The sequence below is a fragment of the Nanorana parkeri genome, unplaced genomic scaffold (genome assembly GCF_000935625.1).
Source record: "Nanorana parkeri isolate BGI_ZX_2015 unplaced genomic scaffold, ASM93562v1 scaffold1444, whole genome shotgun sequence".
NCBI lineage: Eukaryota > Metazoa > Chordata > Amphibia > Anura > Dicroglossidae > Nanorana > Nanorana parkeri.
The window spans coordinates 81267-93901 of NW_017307712.1; the positions used below are offsets into that span (position 1 = coordinate 81267).

The window sequence follows — 12635 nt, forward strand, 5'->3', positions numbered from 1 at the left end:
ACGCATGTTTGCATGCGTGTATGTATAGGTGGGGACTTTAAAAAAAAATGTTTAATTCTTTTTTATTTGTAACTTTACATCTTTGGGGGGGAAACTTAAATGTTTTTTTTCCTATTTTTTTTCCCCACTTAACTTTATTGCTATCACATAGGGGGCTAAGGAAACCCCCTTATGTGATAGCAAAATATGTGACAGGTCCTCTTTGTGGAGACATCAGGGGTCTCCAAGACCCCTAATGTCACCTAGGACCCCCCTGAAGAAGCTGATGAAGCACAGATCTGCTTCATCAGCTTCTCTCCAGCATCTGAAGCTGGAGAGTGACACAAGAATGCGGAAGTGATGTAATATACATCAGTTCCGCATTCTGACACCGGAGAGGGGACCGGAGGGAGGTCGTGTACCGACCTCCCTCTGATCCCCTGTGACAGAGGCAGTATGCTGGTCCCGTGCTCGCACCGGGCACAGCGGAGCCCGGGACCAGCTTGACAGCGGGAGGGGGGCGCACATCACGGGACCTCATACAAGCGACTCTATAGCCGGCGGATCACTTGTATATTAACCGGCATTGCTGCCTGTTTTCAAAATAACGGGCATTTCCCATTCGCGCGTGAGGGGGGCATGACTGAGCGGACGTCTAAAGACGCCCGCTCAGATCTAGGGAAGTGGTTAAAAGAAAGTCAGGTTGCCAGTTTCAGTAGCTTTTCTGACACTTGTGACAGATTTAGGTAGTTCTTACTAATGCCACTTTAAGAATGTGCTGCTATCACTGTGGCAGATTCACAATTACCAACAGTTTACTGATTGGAAAACTGGCGGTAATTAAGAGTAGAGCACGTTTGACAAGTCTCCTGACTCTGCCCTCCACTTTTGTGGGCGGATGAGTGGATAGTGCAGGCCTTTTCAGATGTGTTACCTTCATTGTAAGCTTTGTCTGGTTGTTCCCAACTCATCAGTATAGAACTAAAGTCTACTAATAAACTTTTTAATTTGTTTTATATTTATTTTTATTCATTTTTATAAAATATTTTTACTTTACTTTTAGGGGCTTTGGGGAAATAGTATGGGTCTAAACAAATCCCTGATAATTCCCTTTTAAAATAGAAAAAGTCCTCAATCTCTTTTTCTGCAGCCTCTGTTATCAATGAACAGGAATCCTCTATACTGAGTGTTCCTGTTCATTGATAACATGAGACTATAGTATGATTACTATAACCACAATCATGAATGAACAGGAGGTGATGTAGATCCATTCCCATTCATTCATAATTGAGGATATAGTAACCACACCATGCCCTTAATTATTTACAAAGTAGAAAAAATATAGGTCACCAGCACTCAAAATAATTTAAATGAATAAGTGCTTTTTATTGGGCAATTGTGTCACGATAATCAAAAAGAGCCGACGTTTCAGGGCCACGCAGGGTCCCTTCTTCAAGGCAAAAGAAGGTCACATCTTTTGTTACCTTCTTTTTTGTGATTGTGATAGCCGGCGCTCGGCCGGCTATCACAATTTCTCTCCTCCCTGCTGGGACACAGAGCAGCGCCCAGCGGGGAGGAGAGAAAGCAGGAATGTGCCGATCTATCGGCAGAAAAATTGCACTTTCGGCATTTAGCCAAAAGTGCCATTTTTGGCTGCTTTGTTTTGGTGGCCGATATATCGGTGCATCCCTAATCATTATAATGCCCATGGTTAGCCTTTTGAGAGGAGAATTCTCTAAGATGTGTTCCTCTCTAATCTGATAAACTCTTGTTTACCTCTCATGCGATTTCCTGGAAGACTACTTGGGAAATCCTAAGCTAGACTTCCCAGTAACTCTAGTTCCAAGAGGCTTTCAAGACAGTGGGTTCCTGCCTGTTCTTTTTCTGTTGTTAAATCAATGATAGACTATTAATATATTTTATCTGAAGTTGTTATACCAATTTCATATTTAACAGAATCATTGCCATGAAGTGTCATGAATGCTTGCTGAGTTCATTTCTGGTTAGCTGTGAGTAACAAGGTAATATACATTACTTCTTATTGTAAAAAAAATCTGTATTTCTCTGTAGCAGTGTCCCAGAAGAGGAAAGCTGAGGCAGATTCTGAGCCAGAAGTTGTTATAAAGACTGAACTTGAAGATGTGAGTGTTGCATCTGCCGAATCTGGAAAAGTCATAGCTAAATCTGCTGTAAAGTCTGAGCTAGTGACCCGCTGGGAATGGCTGAATGATGGAGACATGTGGATGGTTTATGCTGCTGAGCTTAACAGACAAATTAACCAAGCACTCGGGTAAGGTGCTGAAATGTTCAGCATAACCTTTACAAATGTTTGTCTGATTGTTGTAGTAAAGCCCAAGGAAACTGACACCTGTAGTATTTAACGTATTTACACTATACAAAAATGCTGTGTGCACAAACTACTTACAGGAAAAGCAGTACAAACACAAACATAAGGCTGAATACAGACAAACATACACATGCACCCACTAAATCTATCCTTTCTAGTACATGGAATGTTTCTATAAGAGGACACACAAATGTCACTTAATGTCGAGTTACAGGGTTACAGGATTCTGTATTCAAACAGGACTTTGTGGCAATTAGGCATTCACAGGAAAATGCCTTCTGCTTACAGTCTTTCTTGAAGTGTGGCCTTTAGTCGTTTTTTGTTCCAGCGACGCCATCTTTGGTCAAAGTCCTCTTATGAATTCCTTTCTCTTGTACCTGGGTTGCTGTTTTTGTTCAGAAAACTTGGTAGCACACCTGTGGGTGTTGCCCTTAGCACTTGTATTAAAAGTCCTATGTGAGGTGTATCTCACCTTTGTCCAACTCTGGATGGCAACACAGCACCATAATTGCCATCGACAGTCAGTCAGGTGCCAATGAGTCTAGCTAATAATAATCAGCCTAGGAGTGCTGTTTACAATTACCTCATAACAATATTCCATAGTAAGTAAGCTAGATATGAATAATGGAAAAACAGGGCAGCTATACCAATGTCCGAAAACCAGTTAAGTCTGTTTGCACTTGCTTAGCTTAACAGTGTCTGAGCATACCAACTGACTCTTGAAAACCTGAAGTTTGCAAATTTCCTGAAGTGACTGTGTGTGCCTAAAAAAAATCTATAAACCGGTATTCATTTAAAGATTCCAGTTTTGGATGGACTGACTTGGACTGGACTTTAAAGTGTATTTCAAATAAGTCTTCATCTGCCAGTAATAACATTAAGATTATCATTTTTATTATGTGCTGACAACATAGCATTTTGGTTAGGGATGCACCGATACCGGTTTTTCGCTATCGAGCATGTGTGCCAATATTTATTTTGTCAGTACTCTCCAATACCGATACCGGAAGTCCCGTTAAGAGAGCCAGGCGGCGTGTAATTATTATTATTATTATTATTACATAGTATTTATATAGCGCCAACAGTTTGCGCAGCGCTTTAAAATAAAAGGAAGACATTACAGTTACAATACAAGACAAGATGGTAAGGAGGGCCCTGCCCCTGAGGGCTTACAATCTAATGACTCGCCACCTGGCTTCCTGATTAGCTGGTCAGTGTGTAAAGACTCACCACCCGGCTTCCTGAGGTGACGAGGCAGCATGGAGCCGGCTTTCTGGCCAATCAGGGGGGCGGGTAATGACTCACCGCCTGGCTTCCTGATTGGCCAGCTTCTTGACCAATCCGGAAGCTGGGCAGCGAGTCATACGGTGACAAGGGGGCATGGAGACGGCTTTCCAGCCAATCAGGAAGCCAGGCCGCATGTAATGACCCGCTGCCCGGCTTCCTAAAACTGGAAGTTCGGATATAGGGCTAGGCATTGGAGCATTTGGGCGAGAACGAGTACTCGCCCAAATACTTGGTATAGGCAACGTTACTGGTATCGTTATCGGCGCATCCCTAATTTTGGTGGAGTGAGTGGTGGCAGCCCTGCCAAGTTATCTTTTTCCAAACTACTGGATCTTTCCACTCTCTCATACCCACAGCTTACAGCATAGGGACTAATTCTTCTGTAGTACAGATTTGACAGGGTGTGGGGGGTAGTGTGGCTTCTAGAGGTAACAGAAAAGCACTGTATTTCTGATCAGCAATTGAACAGATATCGAAAAACACTTTTTATTGTTTAACAGACTCAAAGTAAGAGAATGTCATTGTTGGGGTTTCCATACACTTTAAGGTATGAGAGCACATCTACTTTTTGTCTTAAATCTCTTCTTTTCCTTAGCAATGGGAAACAAAGCTTAACACTCTCACCAGCCGTAGGCGTGTCTCTGCAAGTGGATTTTAGGAAGATGATCCAAAAAAATACAAAGAGTGGTTACCAAAGACAAATACGTCTTGCAGTCAAGGAACAGGACCAATGTGAGTTTGTAGTTATACATATGCCATTTAAAAATATATCTCAAGTTTCATAATGTGATGTACAGTTCCCAAGAGTGCTGCAAAATGTTCAAGGGATTTTTGTTTTTTGGGGGTAGAACTCCGGGCATATTTAAATGTAACCCTTGTAGTGGGGCTACCTCTGCACTGCAAGGGTTAAGTACTCGTTTTTGTCTAGGGTCTAAAATAATTTTTAAAAAGGTATATTCACCCAATCCTCAGTTGTGCTGTGGTAACCGCTCATCTCTCCACGTCTGCTCCCGCATTGGAATGTCCCTCAGCGTCCTCACATCCAATACACTGTATTAGACGTGATGACTCGCAGGTCCTTTAGATTGCCACAGCCCAGGAAAGAGGCTGTGGGGACTGGTCTAGCAGCCAGGCAGGGACCAAGGATCGGGTGAGTATATCATTTTATTTTAGACTAGACCAAAACGAGCACAACTCTTGCAGTCCCTGGGTAGCCCCCCTGCAAGAATTAAGTTTTCATATGTTCTTTTTTAAATTCTTCATTACATACGACCATAGTCGTAGGTCTTAGACTTAAAGTGATAGTGAAATCAAAAGGTTAAGGAAATCACTGATTAAATCAATACTGCTCCTTGGTGTTTTAGTGTCCTCCAGAATCAGCAGGTGCCCTGAGCACTGGCCCTGATATCCTGTTTTAGGGTGGCTCTCTTCCCTTACAAGGTCCTATGGAGCCACCCTCGTGTGTCCTAGTAAGCTGTGTGTGTTTCCTCAAACGCATAGACACAGCAGGGAAGCCAATCCTCTGCTCCCCACTCCTTCCTCTCTTCTTCAAGCTATTAGATGGACGGCTGCTAGAGGCTGCTTGTGATCTTGTACTGGAAAGGAGTTTAGGGAAGCTGCACTGACACAGTTGTAGCCAGTTTTTTGGAAACACAATGACTAAGTCCTTAGTCAAAAATATAAATAAATACTTTGCTGGGCAATGTATATTTGTTTGATATGGATTAAAGGAGAACTATGAGGTGAGTGCTTTTCACTCACCTCATAGTTCTAGCCGACCTGTGACAATGAGACTGTCACAAATCGGCTCAGAAGATCGGGAGGTGAGCGAACACATATCGGCGTTCGCTCGCTTCTCGATCCTGTCACGACAGAGAGCCGTGACAGGGGAGGGGCTGGATTCCCCCCTCCCCGCTCCGATCCTCCAGCGCTGACTGGCGGAACGGACGGGGGAGGGGGCGGGTACAGCTGGCTCTACCTCTAGATAGGCAGAGAAAGCTGTCACTCACGCAGCTGGGCGGATCCAGACATAATTGTCGGCATCCGCTTTAGCTGCGGCGTCTCAGTATACCGCGAGCTGTAACTCACGGTATACTGGGGCGCCTCAGTATACCGCGAGCTGTGGCTCGCGGTATACTGAGCTTATGGTGACAGGAGGACGCTAGTTTGCGCCTCCCGTTACCCTAAGGAGAACTATGGGGAAAAACCCTTTTAATTATTGAAAACATTGAGCGTTTAATACTACTTTAACTGTTTATACTTCTAGCTAAGCAACATTTTATATGAAGTGACTACATAAACTAACACTACTTTCAACATGACTATGCACAGTTACTGCTGAATTGGCATCATTCAATTGTTTTCATTAAACCAGCTTTTGTATGTGCCCCAGAAAATCTCTGCATTGTGTGTGTGATCACTGATTTGCTTACTCTTCTTTTCTCTATCGTCCATTGAAGAACAATGCTTTATGGTTATAACCAACCAAGGGTAATACTGCTGCCTACAGGATAAATGGATACTGGGCACATACCCATACTGTGTGTTATGCTTAGTGCCCTCTGTCTCCTTCCTCTTTGCTGGATTTTTTACTTGATTTGGAAGATTTTCTGGATGATTTTTAGCAATGTCTGGATCCAGGGGAATGGCTTCTCCATCAGGAGGTGTTCCACGACTGTCTATGTCAAGGGTGTTGAATTCCTGACGCCCAGGACATGAAGTACAGCCGTTCAAGATCACTTGTAAGCAGTCTGATTGTCACTCGGCCTCTCTCACTACCCGCTGCATCTCTCCCTGGCTGCCGTCTCTGTCACCACCTGTCACTGTCTGCCGGCTCTCTTCCCGACTGCTGCCTCCCTCCCCGATGTGGTTTTCGGGGTCCCCCGCTCTTCTGGGGGCACAGCAAATTAGTTCAGGATGCAGAGCTGAGAACGGACCTGTGGAAACTGAGACAGGAACGCTACACTCGCAGCCTTCCCATCTCAGCTGTAACAGGAGATCGTGCTAGAACTCCTGTACTGGAGGTGACAGTTTCCATAAAGAGAACCTGTTGCCTCCAAATGCTATCACACACGGGCTTGTTAGCTCCTGTGTAATACCAATAAAGTTTAGTGAAAAAATAATGAAAAAAACAATAATGAAAAAAGTACATACACATTTCTCTCCCGTTCATTGAAGGACACAGGCAACAGATCGTAGATCCTGAATGGTAGGGTAATATCGCCACCTGCAGGAGAAGGACGCTAGGCACAAAACACCCCGCCTCCCTCCCTCCCACCTACATGGTGCTGGCTCCTGTGCAGGGCCCCTCCGGGGGGTACCTGGGCCTTGGGTGCTTAGTGGTGGTGTGGGTGGTACCTCGCGGCTGATGCTCCTTTGGCGGCCGCTACTCGAGGTCCCGGTCTGGATGCGGCCTCCGGGCGGCTCCGCGGCCGCCGTCCTGGTTGTCTCGGTCTGATCCTCACATCCTGATTCGGGTGCTCTTGGGGTGGGGGACGGGCGCTGCTCTCCGTCCCCAGCGGCCGCCTGTGTAGGGCGGCCACATCTGCGGTGGCCGCTACTCGAGGCCCCGGCTTTTGCGGCCTCCAGGCGGCTCTGCAGCGGCCATCTTGGATGTGGGCAAAATTGCCCTTTCTTCGCGTAACTTCCGCCCGGCCCTCCTATAGCCTCGGGCGGATGGGGAGTGTCTTCCTTTCGGCTCATGGACGCCGTAGGAGAAGGACACAACGTGCAGAGCTCCTCCTCCTTGCAGGGTCGGACGTCTGGGCCGGGACACACACTGAGGGTCGTGAGTTGCTGGGGGTCCCTCTTTCCCTTGCCTGGTGGTCTCTGGTCCGTGGGGTGGTTTTTGCTGAGGATGGATCGCAGGGATGACTCTCCTGCATTGCCTTGTGAGGGTTGTGGGCTGCGCTCTGCGGACCCCTCTAGATCCCCTCTTTGTGCATCCTGTACGCCTGCGCTGTCGCCCGTGCGTCTCTCTGGTGCTTCAGGGGGGGTGGGTGGTACCGCGGATACCGCATTGTCCCTGGAATCTTTCCTCTGTCATGGATGGGTTTGTGACGCGCATGGAGCGCGCCTTGACGCAGCGCCCACCTAGGAAGCGGGCCCTGCCCTTGCCGTCCCCTGCCTTGTCAGGGGAGTCCGAAGAGGAGGGGGAACTGCCCGAGCCATCACCTCATCCTGATCCGGGTGATTCCTCCATCCTGCTTCGGCCAGTGAGGATGAGGCTGCGTCTACGCTCCTGGTCCAGGAACGTGAGACGGTTTTCAGCGCTGGTCCGCGCTGTCGGGGAGACCCTTTAAAATTGAGGACGTTGCCAGCACTTCCGCGCTGCCACACGTGCAGTTTGGGACGCATAAGAGTAGGCGTTCCGCCAAGGTGTTTCCTTACAAGTGGAAACGGCCTTCCAAGGCCCTTGCGGTTCATAAGCGGTTCTCGGTTCGCTACCCCTTCGAGGAGGACTTTGTGTCTAAGTGGTCTTCCCCACCGGTGGTGGACCCGCCGGTCTCTCATTTGAACAAAGCCACGGTTATTCCGGTGGAGGATTCTCCGTCCTTTACGGATCCTTCCGATAGGAAGGCTGAGGCGCTTTTGCGGTCTCTGTACTCTGTCTCGGGCGCTCTCATGCGTCCGGTCTTGGCTTCGGCTTTGGTCTCTCAGACTCTAACTGAGTGGGCTAAAATGTTACATGAGGGTCTTGCGTAAGGGAACGTCTCCCCCGCTTTTGTGGAATTGGCGGACCAGTTGGTGCAAGGCCTTCGTTATGTCTGTAATTCGGCCTTGGATGCGGCGCCCTTGGTGTCCAGGGTGTCGGTGTCAGCGGTGACGCTTCGACGTTTGCTCTGGCTTAAGTGCTGGTCGGCGGATCAGGCTTCCAAGAAGGCTCTTCAGGAGTTGCCCTTTACTGGGGACCGGCTGTTTGGTTCCACCTTGGATGAGATCATTAAGGATCTGACGGGGGGTAAGAGTACCTTCCCCAGGCGCGCAAGCAGGAACAGCGCCGGAAGCCTGGGCCTTCTTTCTCCGCTCACAAGCAGCTTTTTCGGCCCCCTCCGCCCTCTGACGAGGGCGGTGAGTTTAACAAATCCTCCTCTTCCCAATCCTCCAAGCGTCCGTGGCAGCCCAAGTCTGCCAAGCCCGCCGGCAAGCCCCAGTCCGCATGAAGGTCGGGTCCCGGGGTGGGGGGCCGCCTTTGGCTCTTTGCGGATTTTTGGCTGGCCCACGTCTCCGACTCTTGGGTCCGGGAGCTGGTTTCTTCGGGCTACAAGATCAGGTCTGGCGGTCCGGGTCCAGTCAGACAACGCCACTGCGGTGGCGTACATCAACCACCAGGGCGGCACATAAAGCGTGGCCGCGGGTCGAGAGGTGTTCGGGATTCTGTCCTGGGCAGAACGTCGATTTCTGGCTCTCTCGGCGGTCTACATCCCGGGAGTGGACAATTGGCAGGCCGATTACCTCAGTGGACAGTCGGTGGATCCGGGGGAGTGGTCTCTGCACCCGGAGGTTTTTCAGCAGCTCTGTCGTCGCTGGGTAAGGTGGACAGGTTTGTGGCCCTGGATCCCTGGGCGGAGGCCGTGGATGCCCTGGTGGCCCCTTGGGGTCATTACGGTCTAATTTACGCCTTTCCTCCACTGTATCTGTTACCTCGGCTGCTGCGTCGGATCGCGGTCGAGTGCGTCACCGTCGTCCTCGTGGCCCCGGATATGCCTTGGAGGGCGTGGTACGCGGACGTGGTTCAGCTGGTGGTGGACGCCCCGTGGCGTCTGCCTCTGCGCCCCAATCTTCTGTCCCAGGGTCCTGTGTTCCATCCTTCTTACAGTCGCTGGCTTTGACGGCGTGGCTGTTGAGAGCCGGGGGTTGTCCGATGTGGTCTTTTCCACTATGCTCAGAGCGCGCAAAGCGGGTTCTAGAAAAATTTACCGTCGCACGTGGAGGGCCTATTTTGCCTGGTGTGGCCCTGTCCCTGCGTTTGTTCTCCATCAGCAGGCTCCTTGCCTTCCTGCAGCGCGGGGTGGCTCAGGGGCTGGCCTTGGGTACTGTGAAGGGTCAAATCTCTGCCTTGGCGGTGCTTTTCCAGCAGCCTTTGGCGTCTAATTCTCTGGTTCGCACTTTTGTTCAGGGGGTGACACGCATTGCTCCCCCTGTCCGCTCGCTTTTGGCTCCGTGGGATCTGAATCTCGTGCTTTCGGTGTTGCAGGAATCCCCGTTTGAACCTCTTCGGGAGATTCCGCTTCTATCTTTGTCACAGAAAGTGGCCTTTCTGGTGGCCATCACTTCCGTTCGGCGGGTGTCGGAGTTGGCTGCCTTGTCCTGCAAGTCCCCGTTGCTGGTTTTGCATCGGGACAAGGAGGTTCTCCGTCCTCGGCCGGCGTTCCTGCCGAAGGTTGTGTCGGCATTCCATCTGAATGAGGACATTGTCTTACCTTCCCTGTGTCCGAAGCCGGTCCATAGGAAGGAGCGTGCGCTCCACTGTTTGGATGTGGTTCGCGCTCTTCATGTTTATTTGGAAGCTACGGCTTCTTTCCGCGGGACCGACTCCCTGTTCGTGCTCACGGAGGGTCCTCGTAAGGTTCGGGCCGCGTCGGCTGCTACCATCTCTAGGTGGATGCGTACTGTTGTGACTCAGACGTACGCTGTTAAGGGGCGTGAGCCTCCATTTTCTGTCACTGCCCATTCTACTAGGGCTGTTGGGGCTTCCTGGGCTTTCCGCCACGGGGCCTCTGTTTCTGAGGTTTGTAAGGCCACTCTTGGTCTTCTGTTCACACCTTTTTGTTAAGTTCTACAAGGTGGACGTGTTCGCATCGGCGGATGCTGGTTTGGGGCGCAAAGTGTTGCAGGCGGCGCTTCGAGGGGTCTTTTGGGTGTTTTGTTTGTTGTTGCCCATCCCTCAGTGTGTTACTGCTTGGTGACGTCCCTACCATTCAGGATCTACGATCTGTTGCCTGTGTCCTTCAATGAATTAATTAGTATTTTTTTAGCTGAAAATATCGATTTATTAAATCGTTTTACAATTATCATATGACATAAAACATTACAACTGCCACCATTCATTCTACAGCATTTCTGCTTTCAGAATAAATATAATGGTTTGGGGGTTTTAAGTAATCCTCAGGCCTAATATGTGCATTTTAACATGAAAAAATGTCTCCAGCTTTTCAGTAAGGCTGCAACCTTGTCTTCTGTTTACACGTTCTCTTAAGTTCTACAAGGTCCATGTATCTGGTTCTGCAGATGCTAGTTTCGGTCAAAAAGTTTTGAAATCCAGCTGTTTTATCCTTGGGTTTCCCTAGGTTGCTTATTACCATAAAACTGTGTCCCTCGATGGACAACAGCGAAAAAAGGAGTTTTGCACTTGCCATAAAATCTTTGTCTTCTTTGGACTGCTTGCTACAACTGAACAGGTGGGAGGGGTTATAGCCTTAATGGGGCTGGCCTTCAGTTTCTGTGTGCCTAGTGTCCTTTCCTCATGTAGGTGGCAGCATAGCTGTTGGTTGCTTATTACCATTAAGCTGTGTCCCTCAATGAACAATTTTAGGGTTAGTACAAAAAAATCTTTTTTATTATTGCATTATTATTATTTTTTATTTTTTTGTGTGATGTCTTATTTTCATGTCACCTTTTTATTGCAGATTTTGTATGGCAGTGGAAGTCAGATGATGATTACTGGGTCTCCTATGATGCCAAAACCTGCGTCTTGCTGGAGTCTGCACTGCAGGATGATGAAAAGCATGTGTCCCTAAGTTTGGGTGGCAGACCTTACACAGTTGATCTTGGAGCTATGGTGCAGAAAAATACCCAGACTCAGCATGAGCGAGAGATTCAGCGTTGTTTATCTGGTAAGTGTGCAAACCATGAAAACAAATGGTACTCAGATGGGTCAGTGTTGGTAATATAAGTGACATATTTTGTAGACCAATTTGCATCAGTGACCATGCAGCATACAGAAGTCGGCCAGGTTTAAAGAAGAACGCCAGGAGAAAAAAATATTCTTAACCCTTTCAGTGGGGCTATCCCCGCACTGAAAGGATTAAGTGCTTGTTTTTATCTAGGGTCAAAGATATACTCACCTAAACATTAGTGTCACCTGGCTGCTAGACCTGAACCCAGCAGCCGGCTGGCTCTTGCAGCTCTCCCTCCAGCCTGCCTCCTCCACTGCAGCGATGAAATATCCCACGGCGTCCTCATATCCTAGACACTGTATTGTCCGTGATGACTCCCAGGACCTTGAGCAACTGCAGCGAAGGGGTGTAACAGCCAGCCAGCTGAACAGTAAAGGTGAGTAAAATTTTGTTTTTTTACTCTCTAGATGAAAACAAACACGTAAAAGAGAACTATGAGGCAAGTGAAAATTACTCAGCCTCATCGTTCTAGCCGACGTGTGACAATAAAACTGTCTTTGAACCTAGTTTAAAGCAAGCAAGCAACTGCATACACAGATGGAAGTCCTTTATAGGACTGTGTTTTTGAGAATCCAGCCCTGAGACTTACACAGCTCTGCCACAGAGCATAGCCCTCTCTGGCAGGGCAGAAGACCTGATTTTCTTTTTTTTTTTTTTTTCTTGCGGTTAATGAACGCTTACAGGTTGTGTCCCTCCCCAGCCTATGACTGGACAGGGAATGGAGGAGCAGCAGACTGGTGAACTTATTTCCCTGTTACTCTGCTCTCTTCTCCTTTCAACATGTTCCTTGTTAGAATATAAGTACTGCAGCACAACAGACTGTTTCCTTGTGCTACTTCCGCTCCCACCAACATTAGATTTACTATACAGGGGAATAAGAGAGGCTTGTGAATACTGTTGCATTAAAATATTTCTTTAACGTATATCTGGAGTTTAGTTTTGATGGAATTTTGTTTGCTGTTGTGTTTGAATAGTTGCTGTAGATCAAGGAAGTGACGAGCCAAAACAAAGTGTCCCTAATGGACCAACTTCTTCAAAACGTCCCCGAAGGAACAAAAGTGTAGAAATCGTGGAAACTGAAGAGGACAGCAAAGGTAGGGTTGGTTGATAGGTTTATTGCATGT

The 12635-nt window shown here is 48.2% G+C and overlaps 1 protein-coding gene across 2 annotated transcripts in view; it reads left to right on the forward strand.

The window, feature by feature from the left end:
• Positions 1–12635, forward strand: part of PARP2 (poly(ADP-ribose) polymerase 2) — a 43515-nt gene that overhangs the window by 1505 nt on the left and 29375 nt on the right. Inside the window, exons 2-5 of one of the 2 annotated variants that reach the window (XM_018570029.1) lie at positions 2050–2269; positions 4209–4345; positions 11242–11448; positions 12486–12605. In XM_018570029.1, coding sequence (XP_018425531.1) covers positions 2050–2269; positions 4209–4345; positions 11242–11448; positions 12486–12605 — 684 coding nt within the window. The remainder of the gene's footprint in view (positions 1–2049; positions 2270–4208; positions 4346–11241; positions 11449–12485; positions 12606–12635) is intronic. The other variant, XM_018570030.1, reaches the window with a different exon arrangement.